Source organism: Neoarius graeffei, chromosome 2 (assembly GCF_027579695.1).
Source record: "Neoarius graeffei isolate fNeoGra1 chromosome 2, fNeoGra1.pri, whole genome shotgun sequence".
In the NCBI taxonomy this organism is placed as follows: Eukaryota; Metazoa; Chordata; class Actinopteri; order Siluriformes; family Ariidae; genus Neoarius; species Neoarius graeffei.
Genome location: NC_083570.1, coordinates 12,778,545 through 12,793,731, shown reverse-complemented (window position 1 = coordinate 12,793,731; position 15,187 = coordinate 12,778,545). Strand labels below are relative to the sequence as shown.

At 41.4% G+C, this 15,187-nt stretch overlaps 1 protein-coding gene across 2 annotated transcripts in view; it reads right to left on the bottom strand.

Moving 5' to 3' along the window:
- Positions 1-11,958, bottom strand: part of LOC132880981 (tripartite motif-containing protein 16-like) — a 29,779-nt gene extending 17,821 nt beyond the window's left edge. For both annotated transcript variants that reach the window (XM_060913823.1, XM_060913824.1), the window contains exons 1-5: positions 11,281-11,958; positions 3,573-3,668; positions 3,160-3,435; positions 2,866-3,025; positions 2,484-2,540 (exon numbers count right to left, since the gene is read on the bottom strand). In XM_060913823.1, the coding sequence (XP_060769806.1) occupies positions 2,484-2,540; positions 2,866-3,025; positions 3,160-3,435; positions 3,573-3,668; positions 11,281-11,874 (1,183 nt within the window). In that variant the 5' untranslated portion in view covers positions 11,875-11,958. The remainder of the gene's footprint in view (positions 1-2,483; positions 2,541-2,865; positions 3,026-3,159; positions 3,436-3,572; positions 3,669-11,280) is intronic.
- Between the last annotated feature and the right edge of the window lie 3,229 nt (positions 11,959-15,187).

Sequence of the window (15,187 nt, the reverse complement as noted above, 5' to 3'; positions counted from 1 at the left end):
TGTGTTCATGTTGTAGATGTGTGTGTTTGCTTTTGCGTGTTCTAGACACGCGTGTATGTTTGTGCACATTGTAGATGTGTAAGTGTATTTGTGCGTGTTGTAGTCACGTGTGTGTGTGTGTGTGTGTGCGCGTGCGTGCGTGCGCGCGTGTTCTAGATGTGTGTGGGTGTGTGTGTGCACATGTAGATGTGTGTATCCTTGTGCATGTTGTAGACACGTGTGTGTGTTTGTGTAGACGTACATTTCAGAAACTCGTCTCTGCTCTCTGGCTCAGAGTAAAATCTGAACGTCTTCAACTGTGGAGACAGAAATAAAGTGGCCTGATGGTAAAACCCATAAAATCAGACATTTGTTTAAATCAAAGTTGGGACACGGCCATGTTTATGACTGTGAGACATCCCCTTTTCTCTTTACAACAGTCTGTAAACGTCTGGGGACTGAGGAGACAAGTTGCTCAAGTTTAGGGATAGGAATGTTAACCCATTCTTGTCTAATGTAGGATTCTAGTTGCTCAACCATCTTGGGTCTTTTTTGTCGTATCTTCCATTTTATGATGCACCAAATGTTTTCTATGGGTGAAAGATCTGTACTGCAGGCTGGCCAGTTCAGTACTCGGACCCTTCTTCTACGCAGCCATGATGCTGTAATTGATGCAGTATGTGGTTTGGCATTGTCATGTTGGAAAATGCAAGGTCTTCCCTGAAAGAGACGTCGTCTGGATGGGAGCATATGTTGCTCTAGAACCTGGATATACCTTTCAGCGGTGATGGTGTCTTTCCAGATGTGTAAGCTGCCCATGCCACACACACTAATGCAACTCCATACCATCAGAGATGCAGGCTTCTGAACTGAGCGCTGATAACAACTTGGGTCGTCCTTCTCCTCTTTAGTCCGAACGACACGGCGTCCCTGATTTCCATAAAGAACTTCAAATTTTGATTCGTCTGACCACAGAACAGTTTTCCATTTTGCCACAGTCCATTTTAAATGAGCCTTGGCCCAGAGAAGACGTCTGCGCTTCTGGATCATGTTTAGATACGGCTTCTTCTTCTTTGAACTATCGAGTTTTAGCTGGCAACGGCGGATGGCACGGTGAATTGTGTTCACAGATAATGTTCTCTGGAAATATTCCTGAGCCCATTTTGTGATTTCCAATACAGAAGCATGCCTGTATGTGATGCAGTGCCGTCTAAGGCCCCGAAGGTCACGGGCACCCAGTATGGTTTTCCGGCCTTGACCCTTACGCACAGAGATTCTTCCAGATTCTCTGAATCTTTTGATGATATTATGCACTGTTGATGATATGTTCAAACTCTTTGCAATTTTACACTGTCGAACTCCTTTCTGATATTGCTCCACTATTTGTCGGTGCAGAATTAGGGGGATTGGTGATCCTCTTCCCATCTTTACTTCTGAGAGCTGCTGCCACTCCAAGATGCTCTTTTAATACCCAGTCATGTTAATGACCTATTGCCAATTGACCCAATGAGTTGCAGTTTGGTCCTCCAGCTGTTCCTTTTTTGTACCTTTAACTTTTCCAGCCTCTTATTGCCCCTGTCCCAACTTTTTTGATGTGTTGCTGTCATGAAATTTCAAATGAGCCAATATTTGGCATGAAATTTCAAAATGTCTCACTTTTGACATCTGATATGTTGTCTATGTTCTATTGTGAATACAATATCAGTTTTTGAGATTTGTAAATTATTGCATTCCGTTTTTATTGACAATTTGTACTCTGTCCCAACTTTTTTGGAATTGGGGTTGGACATTTGTGTGTGTGTTTGTGCATGTCGTACATGTGTGTGTGTATTTCAGCATATTGTACGTGTGTGCGCCTTCATGCATCTTGTAGACACGTGTATGTCTTTGTGCACATTTTAGACACGTGTGTGTGTGTGTGCGCGCGATATTTGTGCAGGTTGTAGACATGTGTTTGTGCACGTTGTGGACACGTGTGTGTTTGGTTCTGCATGTCGTAGACACACGTGTGTGTGTGTTGTAGACGTGTGCGCGCGCGCGCGCATGTTGTAGACACGGGTGTGCATGTTGTAGACAAGTGTGTTTGTGAATGTTATAGACGCGTGTGTGCACGTTAAAAAGAAGTGAACGTTTGTGCATGATCTGTGTGTATGTTTATGCATATTGTACATGTTTGTGAATGTTGTACATGTGTCTGTGTGTGTTTTGTGCATGTTCTACGTGGGTGTGTTTTTATGCATGTCGTACGTGTGTGTGTGTGTGTGTGTGTGTGTGTGTGTGTGTGTGTGTGTGTGTGTGTGTTTGAGCATGTTGTAGATGTGCGTGTTTGTTTTTGCGTGTTCCAGACACGTGTGTTTGTGCAAGTTGTAGATGTGTAAATGTTTGTGCATGTTGTAGACACGTATGTGTGTTTGTGCACGTTGTAGACACCTGTGTGTGTATTTGTGTGTGTTGTAGATGTGTGTTTTCTTGTGTATGTTGTAGACGTGTGTGTGTAGACGTACATTTCAGAAACTCGTCTCTGCTCTTTGGCTCCGAGAGTAAAATCTGAACGTCTTCAACTGTGGAGACAGAAATAAAATGGTCTGATGGTAAAACCCATAAAATCAGACATTTGTGTAAATCATCACTTGTGTGTAGATCAGAAATGTGTGTAGATCAGACGTCACACTTCAGTCTTGAAGCACCAGAGCGCAGAGTTTCTCAGCTCGAACACAAACTCATTCACATCAGCAGTTCATCATCAAGACTCGAATCAGGTGAGTGTTAAAAACTCTAAACTGTGCAGTGCTTTGGTGCTCAGGAACAAAGACTGACACCTCAACATCACTCTGTCACCGAGCGAATAAAGACTTCCCTCACTCCAGCAGGAACAGATCCTCTTACCATGTTCAGGGATTTTGACGAGTTCCTCCTGGCAAAATTCCTCGAGGCTCTTTTTCAGATCAGAGACAGATTTCCTCACTCCATAAAATGAGAGATGATGATTGACAGTGATGCTGGGTGAGTCCTCACATCCAGAAAAGACAGAGAGAGACTGGAAACTCTACAGAGAGAAAGAAAAAACATCATGAAGTTAAAAAGTGTACCAAAGGAACGAATAACATCAGAGCAAATCAGCAGTGTTTGAGAGAGTGTGTGAGGAACAGCTGGCTCTGTAGATCAGACAGTGAGTGTTACCTGGAGGAAATGGATGTGATCGTGTGTGTGTGAAAGCTGCTCCAGCTCAGTGACTCTCCTCTGAAGATCATCAATCTCCGACTCCAGGAGCAACTGGATCAGTTCAGCTCGACTCAGTTCAGCCTTCTCCTGATCTCTGATCAGCTTCATCACCTCCGAGCGCTTTTTCTCCAAGGAGCTGATCAGCTCCGTCACATCCGAGCGCTTTTTCTCCATGGAGCTGATCAGCTCAGTAAAGATCCTCTCATTGTCCTCCACTGCTCTCTGTGCACTGAGCTGTTAGGACACACACACACACACACACACACACACAAGATTTAAAGCTCATCTATCATTCCCTCTCTTACTGGGACTGTAAATGACTCGTTGTCCATGTTGTGTGTGTTTCTAGGAGCAGCTCTGTCTCTGCTCACCTTTATAGTGTTCACAGCCTGTTTCAGCTCCTGCAGCACCTTCTGCTTCTCCTGGATTCTCTGCTGGGATATCATCTGCTCCTCCTTTAACTCACTCTGAGGACAAATAAAATCCATTTCACTGTTTATACATGATGAGGTTATGAGCTCAGTGGGTGAAGATGACCTGCAGATCAAGGGTTAGAATTCACTCGGGTTCTACGGAGCACCTTATTAAAAAGTGTGAAAGTCTGGATGTTGGGGGTTTTAAAGTTCACTGAAGTTAAACACTCAAATGTATTTTAGTATTTCAGGACTATGAGTGAGAACCACTGGGTCACATCACAAATAACAGCAACAACTTTTATTCCTTGATGTGTATTTTATTATGAATAAAACTGAGTCCGTTAACATAATTGTCAGAATATCATGTTGCTTTGCATCAACAACTCCACCATTAACTTACTCATTTCAACATTATTGTCATTATTACGATAAAAATATCATCCTAAATCTGAGTAAAGCAGGAGGTTGTCCAATCTAATCCCCAAAGAGCAGATTTTCATTCCAACCAATCAGAAGCCAGAACTGATCAAACTCATCATGTGAATGTATGAACAGTCCTAGTAAAGGCAGTGAGGTGAGGAAACGACTCCCCAAACATTTCAACTAATTGGATGGCTTTATTGGTGAATTATGCCTCCAAAAAAGAACTTTACAGCCGAGGACATTAAAAAGTCACTCGACTTTCTTGCAGAGGAAGTTTCTGTTGTTAAACAACAACAGAAAACCATCATGGACCTGGTGACGGAAGTGAAGTCGCTAAGGCTGCAGAACGCCGAGAAGGACCGGCGGCGCCTCGCCCACCTGGAAAGCAGAGTTGCTAAACTGGAACAGCACACTAGGATGAACGACGTCATCACTGGGATTCAGATTAAACCCAGGTCATATGCAAAAGTGGTGACAAGGGAGGGAGAATCTGACGAACTGGGCAGCAACTCTGTGGAGTAACAAGTGTCAGCATTCCTACACTCAAAGGGAATCGATATTGATTGCAGCAACATCGAGGCCTGACACATTCTACCCAGGAGAGACAAGGAAAACACTGCCATCATAATGAGATTCGTCAATCGAAAACATAAAAACTGCATTGCTGAGAAAAGGAAGGAAACTGAAAAGGTACAAACGTCTACATCAACGAGCACCTGACAAAACGCAATGCTGACATCGCCAGAAAAGCACGTCATCTGACGAAAGAAAATAAAATTCAATCTACATGGATAACCAACTGCAAAGTATTCATTAAGTTGAACGGTACACCAGAGGAGGCTAGAGTTCTGGTCATACGAAACATCGAGGACTTGGACAGATACCAGTGATGGCTATCGGGACTGTAAGGTAATCGATACCGACGTGACACTATACCAAACTCAACCATGACACACACCGATATAACTTTTTCATCCATTCCCCGGAACACTACTCGGCTAACGCAAATGCTTGTTGATTATGAAAACCTGGAACTGAAACCCCATGAATTCACTGACCATAAACTATCGGATATAGAAAATAACAGACCCGGACAATAACTTTTTCTCAACCATGAATGACAATTGCCACTGTTCAGTTTAGTGCATAAGGTTCAGAGTGTCAGTAAAAAAAAAGGATTTGATGTGTTTAATTTCATGATGTTTTATTTGAACTGGAATATTAAAAACTGCAATACAGTCATCTCCTGGCCTGTTTTGGTTTAGCGGTCAGGGTTTGTCATGTTGAATAAAAACTTTATCTAGGAAGTGAGGAAAAAGCAACAGAATGGCACATTTTGCCAGCTTCTAGTGATGATCAGCCACTTCAGTATACATCATCTTCTAGTTGCATCGGCGGTATGTGTTTATATGTGAATTTACTGTCATATGTTGAGGTCTTAAGTGGCAGACTGTTACATTGTATGCTTATTAGTGACGTGTTTCATATGTATTCCCTTTGGTTACCATTTCTGTTAGCCATGCTAGGTGCGGTTTATGTGGTGCACAGATGTAGGAGTTGTTTATTATATGGTTTATGCATCTGCAGCAATGTAATATTCATGATTATATTGTTTGGTTTATTTTATTTTTAGTTTCACACTTCAACAATAAATCGGTAAGAAAATGATACCCAGAGTCTTGTTTGGAGTGGAGCGTTTAGCTGCCTGTCAACACATGCATGCTACGCATTGAGGACAGAACAGCCACCATTACACAGAGGAACAGTACAATCCGTCCACTGAGGCTGTGGGAAAATGATCAATAATACACTTCAACAGCAGAAGCATGTACGCTAACTTCAAACATCAAACATCAAGAAATGCTGAAGTCAGTTTACTCATCCATTCAACATAATTGCCATATCAGAGACCTGGATTGACCTGGAGAAAGGAGTGGATTTCGAACTGGCTGGATATGAATTTAATTCTATAAGCAGGAAAAATAAAGGTGGAGGAGGAGTGGCGGTGTATGTGGACTGTAATTTGAATTATAAGTTAATAGATGGCATGACAACGGTGATTGATAACTTATTAGAATGTTTAATAATTGAAAGTCTCTCATCTCATTATCTCTAGCCGCTTTATCCTTCTACAGGGTCGCAGGCAAGCTGGAGCCTATCCCAGCTGACTACGGGCGAAAGGCGGGGTACACCCTGGACAAGTCGCCAGGTCATCACAGGGCTGACACATAGACACAGACAACCATTCACACTCACATTCACACCTACGGTCAATTTAGAGTCACCGGTTAACCTAACCTGCATGTCTGTGGACTGTGGGGGAAACCGGAGCACCCGGAGGAAACCCACGCGGACACGGGGAGAACATGCAAACTCCACACAGAAAGGCCCTCGCCGGCCCCGGGGCTCGAACCCAGGACCTTCTTGCTGTGAGGCGACAGCGCTAACCACTACACCACCGTGCCGCCCATAATTGAAAGTAATATTGAAAAAATTAGAAATTTATTAATTAGCTGTTTATATAGAGCGCCAGAAACTAGCATAGAGGTGTTTAAGGACTGGGTAGAAAAGACATTTACAGTAGATAATAAAAAAAGTTATCTTCATTTGTGGGGATACTAATATTGATCTGTTGAACCCTAATAAGCAAAGTATGACGGAGGATTTTATTAATACCATGTACAGTATGAGTCTTCACCCAAAAATTACCAGACCCACCAGAATTACTGACCATAGTGCTACTTTAATAGATAATATATTTACCAATGACATAGATAATAACACTATAAATGGAATATTAAATCAATGATATCAGTGATCATCTACCGGTTTTTACAATTTATGACTGTAATTGCAAGAGAAATGTGACAGACCATAAACTTAAGTATAGAAGGGTTAGGACTGAGGAAGCCATGTTTGCATTAAATAATGATTTATTACTGCAAGACTGGGAATCAGAGAATAGCATTGATAGAGCATATGATAACTTAAGTATATTCAAATTATTATATGATAAGAATTGCCCACTGAAGCAATATAGTACAAAACAAAACTATAATGACCAACCTTAGATTACTAAGGGATTACAAAATGCCTGTAAGAAGAAAAATACTCTATATAGAGAATTTATTAAATTAATAACCAAAGAGGCAGAAAATATAAAAACTATAAAAACAAGTTAGCGAGTATCATAAGGAAATGTAGGAAGGATTATTATGGCAAATTAATAGATAATAGCAAAAATAATATTAAAGGAATATGGAATATATGAAATAGTATTATTAAAGATGGCACTGGACAAATACATTACCCTAAATACTTTAATGACAAAGGTATCGAAAATTTTAACATGGATGTAGTTGCTAATACTCACTCTCATTATCTCTAGCCGCTTTATCCTGTTCTACAGGGTCGCAGGCAAACTGGAGCCTATCCCAGCTGACTACAGGCGAAAGGTGTAGTTGCTAAAAGTTGTAATAATTTTTTTGTTAATGCTGGACCAAGATTAGCTCAAAATATCTCTGATCCGGTAACAAATGATGAGTGTATTGATAATATTATAAAGAGGAATTATTGTCCTATGTTTCTTACACCAGTAGATGAGAAGGAAATTATTGATATAGTTAATGAATGTGGTAATAAAATGTCCACAGATTGTAATGATATTGATATGAAACTAGTGAAAACTATTATTGGGGGGATTTCTAAACCATTAACATACATCTGTAACTTGTCATTTCAAACCGGTACATTTCCAAGCAATGTGAAAATAGCAAAAGTAATTCCATTGTATAAATCTGGGGACAAACACAACTTCACAAATTACAGACCTGTTTCTTTACTTCCTCAATTCTCCAAAATTCTTGAAAAACTATTCAATAACAGATCAGATAAATTCATTAAAAAATACAAACTACTCAGTGATGGTCAATATGGATTTAGAGCAAACAGATCAACAGAGCTGGCACTAATGGAATCATAGTAGATAGATGATAAAGAAAAATGTCACTGGGATATTTATTGATCTCCAAAAAGCTTTTGATACTATTAAATCATGATATATTAATAAGATGGAACAGTATGGGATAAGGGGAGTTGTATTAAATTGGATAAGAAGTTATTTGAGCAACAGGACAATTTGTGAAGCTGGGTGATTCTGTCTCATCTCGTTTGAACATTGCTTGTGGTGTCCCCCAGGGGTCAGTATTGGGTCCTAAACTGTTCATTCTTTATATAAATATGTGCAATGTATCAAAGATATTTAAGATGGTATTATTTGCAGATGACACGAATATATGTTTTGTTCTGGAACAAATTTACATGAGGTAGAAAACAATCTCTTCAGAATTGTGCAGGTGAAAAAGTTGGTTTGATCGAAATAAATCATTAAATCTGTCTAAAAAAAATCATGTTATTTAATAATTATAAAATAAATAAGGCAATAAATGTACAGGTAGATGGTGTTGACATTGAAAGAGTTTCTAATAATACATTTCGTGGGGTAATAATAGATGATAGAATTCCATCCAACCTGGCGCCGCAGACGGCTGCCACGGGACTTTGCTCTCGTACTTTCTATGTTTTTGTGTAATTGTTGTGTTAATTCTTCTCTGTGCGTCACGGAATGCTGCGCTGAGGCTTTTTTTTAATGCCTACACATTCCGGTCCTGATAGGAGTGAAATGTGTGGGTGTTTTTTCCTCTCATGTCTCATTTCTCAGCCTCTCCCTTCCTGACAAGCCTCTCTCCTGCTTTGCTTCTGCGGACTCGTCTTGTCAGAGACCCTTCCTGCACTGTTCTCCGAATCGAAATTATGGATTTGATCAACTGGTCACTTCACGCAATTGACAATCTTCTCGATGAGAAGTCTGGGTTCGGAGGAACCTGCCTGTCCTGCCGGAACGTTTGCAGCCGGATACACCATGGATGCCTGGGAGAAGTGGCGTGTGGTGTGCTTGGCGATTCTTTCCGTGGAGGACATTGAGGATATTTACCTATTCAGAACCATGATCACAGGATTTTTGCTGATTGGGCTTGGCATTGCCCTGGTGTATCGAGGAAATCAGATAACGGTGGCAGCTGTTCAAAGCCCCACAAAGCTGCCCGACATGATTGAGGCGGTGGGCAGAGCTGTCGGCACTCAGACTGTGGCTGTTCAGAACTTGAGTCGCAACATTGATAACATCATGGAGAAGTTGATGGCTTTGCAAAGAGAAATGGCTCATTTTGGTGGCCAGAATGGACAAGCGGGTTAAGCGAAAAAGGACACGTCTACCCATCTTAAGTCTAAACAAATTCCAATCTTATCTTGGCTCTCCCAGCCAGCACTGCCTTCAAGGCCGTCGCTGTAGAAACACGATTCTCCCTCTGGAGTTCACTGCAGTGAGACTCTGTGAGCACGCGTGTGTTTTGTTTTTTCCTATACTTTCTTTCTGTCTGTACTATGAAAGCTAAGTCGAACCGGAGTCAAATTCCTCGTGTGTGTAACATACCTGGCAATAAAGTGCTTCTGATTCTGAATTACTTGGAAATCACATATAAAATACATACTAATTAAACTATCAAGAAGCATATCTGTTTTGAGTAAAGCAATAGCACGTCCTGACTATAATTCACTCCGCATTCTTTACTGTTCCCTGATTTTACCGTACTTAAATTACTGCTCAGTGGTGTGGGGAAATACATATAAATGTTCACGTCATGCAATAACTATATTTCAAAAAAAGAGCTATAAGAATAATTCATAGTGATGGTTACCGAGATCATACTAATTCACTATTCTTAAATTCAAATTGTTTAAAATTCAGGGATAGTATAGAATATAAAACTGCCCTAATAAAAGTACAAAGTAAGGAATTATAAAAGTACCAAGGAATATCCAAACAATGTTCTCGGCTGGGGGGGGGTGGCTATAACTTTAGGGGGAAATTGAAATTTAAAACTCGCAGTGCTAGGACAACGTTAAAAATGTTGAGTATCTCTATTTGTGGAGGAAAGCTATGGAACAGTTTGAATGTGGCGCTCATGAAATGTTCATCGATAAATCATAAAAAAGGTAGAGTAGAGTGGGGTAAGGCTGCTGGGCCATAGAAGATTCACGCTGCATGCTGCACGCTACACGTTCACGTGAAGAACCGGACCCTGGGCCATTAAACTTCATGCTTGGATGTTCACGTGTTGCGTCTGTTCTACTTTGACCGAGTAATACAACAATAACCAACAATATGGACTCTTCGGATGACGACGATTGCCTCATTCTGCTTTTACTGAGACAGAGGAAGAGAAAAAGGAACAGAATTTGGAGCCGAGAACACTTCCTTCTGAGAGAAACCCGTGGTGAATTTCACCGAACATTCTATAATCTGCTTGACAATCCCGATGAAGAACTATTTTTCAATTATACCATTCAATTATATTTTTTCTGAAGTTTTCCCCTGAAAGCATAGAGTTATCTCCCTAGACCCGTTCTGATTGGCTGGCGCGGCGGTGACCGCATGCATTGACTGGAATTTCCATCTTCACGCCTAGAAAAAAGTGTGCATGTTCATTTCATGCTTCACGCGTGAAGTGTGCAACGTGAACGCCGTTCTATGGCCCAGAGCAAGTCATGCTACGTTTGTCCACTTTTCTTTACACGCGTGTAGTGTGCAGCGTGAACCTTCTATGGCCCAGCAGCCTAATACGCCCCCGTGGGGTAAAAGGCCCTCGGCCTGTTTTACCCAAAATAACCACCAGATGGCGCAAAGTTACATTTCTATTGTTGCTATGGACTGCTATGGATAGCTGCTATTTCGTCAGATATCACAGCTGTGTATGTGGTATGAGTAGACAAGTCAGTACGTTAAAAAAAAAATACATCAGGTATAAAAAGTTGAATCACATTTTGAAAATAAGACCCTTTTTTGTAAAAGTGTAGTCTGTGGGGTATAACGCCCCCTTAATGGCGGGGTAAATGGCCCCCAGGGGGCATCGTTTCCTTTTATCATAATTAGAGTGGGGGGAAAAAAAGACCCCCTTAAGGAAAATTCAGTTTTTCTCCAAGTTGAAATGAACCATGTGTTTAGTTTTAATCATTGTTCATGTCACTGTTGTCAAAAACTATAATGCCACCTAAAGTTTGCCTCAAGTTAATACTTTGTTTTTGTTTAAAAAAAAATTAACATTGTGCCAAGGGGGCCTTTTAGATTAGAAATGTAAACTGTATGAAATAACTCTGAATAAATTAGACTTGCATTTCTCACCTGTTTTTCACTTCTGTATGCTTTAATTGAGACGGTGTCGTGGCTTTTGTGTTCATCCGTCATACACAGATAACAGATGAAGCTTTGGTCAGTACGACAGTAGAGCTTCAACACTTCATCATGCTCAGAGCAGATCTTCTCTTGGAGATTTCCAGAAGCTTCGATTAACTTGTGCTTTTTCCAGGAAGGAACTTCATAGTGAGGTTTCAGATGAGTTTCACAAAAGGAGGCCAGACACATCAGACAGGACTTGACGGCTTTGTGTTTTCTCCCGGTGCAGAAATCACACTCCACATCTCCAGGTCCAGCGTAACAGGGAGCAGGAGAAGCAGCTTGGACTTCAGCCTTCTTCTTCAGTTTCTCCACCACTTCATCCAATATGTTGTTTCTGCGTAGAACAGGCCTTGGTGTGAAAGTGTCTCTGCACTGAGGACAGCGATAAACTCCGCTCTTATCATCCTGATCCCACCAGTCATTAATGCACACCTTACAGAAACTGTGACCACAGTGGATCGTCACTGGCTCCTTCAGTAGATCCAGACACACTGAACAGAGGAACTGGTCCTGATCTATTGAAATACTGGCTTCGGCCATTTTCTTGAACTCACACACAGAGAGAGAAAGAGAGACTGAGCTTTGTTTTCTCTGAAATGAGGAGCCACTGCCACATGTGTGAGAGAGAGAGAGAAAGGGAGGGGAAAAGAAGGAGGGAGAGAAGGAGGAGGAGTCCAGGGATCATGTGTGATTGGTGGTTTCCTTCATGACGTGAGTTATGTTGTGGAAATCTACAAGGGACCCACCCCTAGACCCGCCCCAAAACAAAATGGCGGCTCCTGTTCATATCATTTTAAAAGGAAGTTTGCTTGAACACAGACGTCTGATTGGCTGCCCAGTGGAGGCTTCTCATTGGCTTCTGCTGAATTTGAAATTAAACTGACTCGCTTGTATTTCCCACCATGTGACATCTTACGGTTTTAACTACACAGTGGTATTTCTGTGTTTAACACGCTACGCACTTTTACAATGATAGCAATCAGTGGTGAAGAAACACAAGATGGCAAACACAATGCTATATAGTGACCTGAATGTCATCTTGGATATGAATGTAATGGCAGTATTTGGGCTTTCAATGATTTCTCTGAACTGTTCTTTTTCTGTGGCAGAATAATTGTATAGCACACATCTTAAAAAACAACAACAACAACAACAACAAAAAAACAATTTCTTTGGGTTTTCTGAAATCAACAGGGCCAAAAATATACAACCTCAATTCCAAAAAAGTTGGGACAAAGTACAGATTGTAAATAAAAACGGAATGCAATAATTTGCAAATCTCAAAAACTGATATTGTATTCACAATGGAACATAGACAACATATCAAATGTCGAAAGTGAGACATTCTGAAATTTCATGCCAAATATTGGCTCATTTGAAATTTCATGACAGCAACGCATCTCAAAAAAGTTGGTATTGTATAAAAGAATTTGAGCACTGAGTGATATCCAGCAGGATACACACTGAAATCTAAACTTTAGTGTTGTGACGTTCGCGAACGAACCGATTCTTTTGAACGGCTCCTCGGCATGAACGATGAGAACCGAGTCTCGAGCTGGGGGAGCCGTTCTTTCTGTCGTTCTTTTTCTGGACTGTTTCAGATGAAAAAGCTCCTCCTTTACTCCTCCTCCCTTCACTGAGTTAGGGAAAGGTTACGGTGAGGCACAGTGGTGCCTATTTGTCTGATATGCAAATGTAGCCATCAGACAAATAGGCACCGATGTGACATCGGGGAGTGGGAGGTGGTCGTCAGAGTTTTTATTTATTCAAGTTTTCTCTGTTTGCCTAATAGTTCAAATTGTTTTGTATATAGTTTATAATGTTGTTGTGTGATATTAATGATAATATTTTGGGAAAACTACTTTGCACGGACGTTCATTTAATTTATTCTATCGTCATTTTGTTTGTTCTATTTTTGTGTATTTTATTTATTTATCAGTTTATCTAGTTGTATCTATTTTTCTAATAATAATAATAATAATAATATATTTTTTACATTAATAGTTTGTTTTTTCCTATTAAAATAATCTTGTGTTCTTGTTATAACTTTAGCTATTTATCTGACTGTTTAGTTGTATCTATTTTTGTTACAATTTCAATATTTTTAATATAGAAAGTTTGTTTTTTTCTATTAAAATGTTCTGGGGCCTCATGTACAAAGATCTGCGTGGATTTCCCACTAAAGATGTGCGCACGTCAAAATCGGGAAATTTGCGTACGGCCAAAAAAATCCGGATGTATCAATCAGTGCGTACGAAGGTTTCCACGCACTCTCCTGTTGTACATCCCAATCAACGTGGAATTCGGCGCACATGCACGAGCCCCGTTTCCCGCCCCGTCTCCTCCCTCAATTATTCCACACTGAATATGTTAATTAGTATAAATAGACCTGCAGTAAGGCCCGCCTTAGGTAAAAGACATGGCAACTTTTACTAACGCGTTAATGTTAATTAAATGTTAGAAATCTCGCATTAATCAAATTAACATTTAACATTTATTATTAATATTTAACATTAACATTTATTCGTGTTAATCCCTGCCTTTAGCACAGTGTAATAGAATTCACATACATCATTTACTTGTTCTGTCACCTCCAATTAAAGTGATGTTCAAAGTGTATGCTATGAGACATGCAACGGTCACTGATTGTATGCCACTGAATGTGAATGTAGCCTATACCAAGATAACGGTATGATTCGCATCGTCCGCAGTGCTTGCGCCACAATGAGTGTCTATTTGAGTTACATGGGTTTTGAAAACAAAAAAACACCTTTAGTGCTCTAATGTGTACATTTTTTCGGGGACACCCTGTATTTGAGGAATTTCTTCCTCTCTTAGTAGGCCCAATATTCCTAGCCACATGTAACCAGAAATAAAACGTGCACATATTTTCCACAATAGGATTTTAATGACAAATGTATTCTAGCAGGGTGCCAGGGAACAACAGCAGGCCCCCAGTCCATTCCACCCGAGCAGGAAGAGGACCCCCAGCCGAGCGGATCCAGCGTCACTGTCACCTGCCCCCCTTCTCCACCGCCTGCCCCTGTCGCCGGGTCCACAGGCCGGGTGCTGACACGCGCGGTCCTTGAGTCCCAGGGGGAAATTTTAAAGGGGATAGAGGCGATTAACGACAACCTCGAGGGAATCCGCGAGGAATTGAAGGAACTGAATAACACATTAAAAGAATATCTTAAAAAATGAATGGTGTCCCGTGTCCCATCTGCCCTTACCTTTTCACATTGTGGCTATTAAGCACTGCCGGGTTTGTATGCCATGTCGCTGTGGCACCTCGTTGTGAGGCCCAGGGTCTGGGTCCTCCGGCAGGTCTTGCTCCATTATTGGCACGCCGTGCCGCTGCGCCACATTGTGTAACACGCCACACGCCAGCGCAATATGGCACGCCTTGTCGGGCTGATAGAGCAGCACCCCCCCCACTCCGGTCAAGGCAGCGCCACCGGCTTTTCAGGTGGCCAATGGTGCGCTCCACCACTGACCACGTCCGTGCGTGGAGGTTGTTGTAGTGCTGCTCCTGATCAGTCCGTGGGTTGGCTAGGGGGGTCAGTAACCATTTTCGGAGTGGGTAGCCGCTGTCTCCTATGAGCAGTTGGGATAGGTCCAGCATAAGCTATCCAACATGTGTATATTTCAAGTGAATTCACTTCAAGTGTTTTAGATTGCTTACCAAGTAACCACCCATCACGCACTCTGCTGGCATCCAGCCTGTTTCCCACCAAGCTGTTCGCCAGGACGAATGCATCGTGGGTCGCCCCAGGCCACCTTGCCACGATATTTGTCAGGCGCATTTGGGCATCACATATAATCTGTACGTTTATAGAGTGGAAATGTTTCCTAT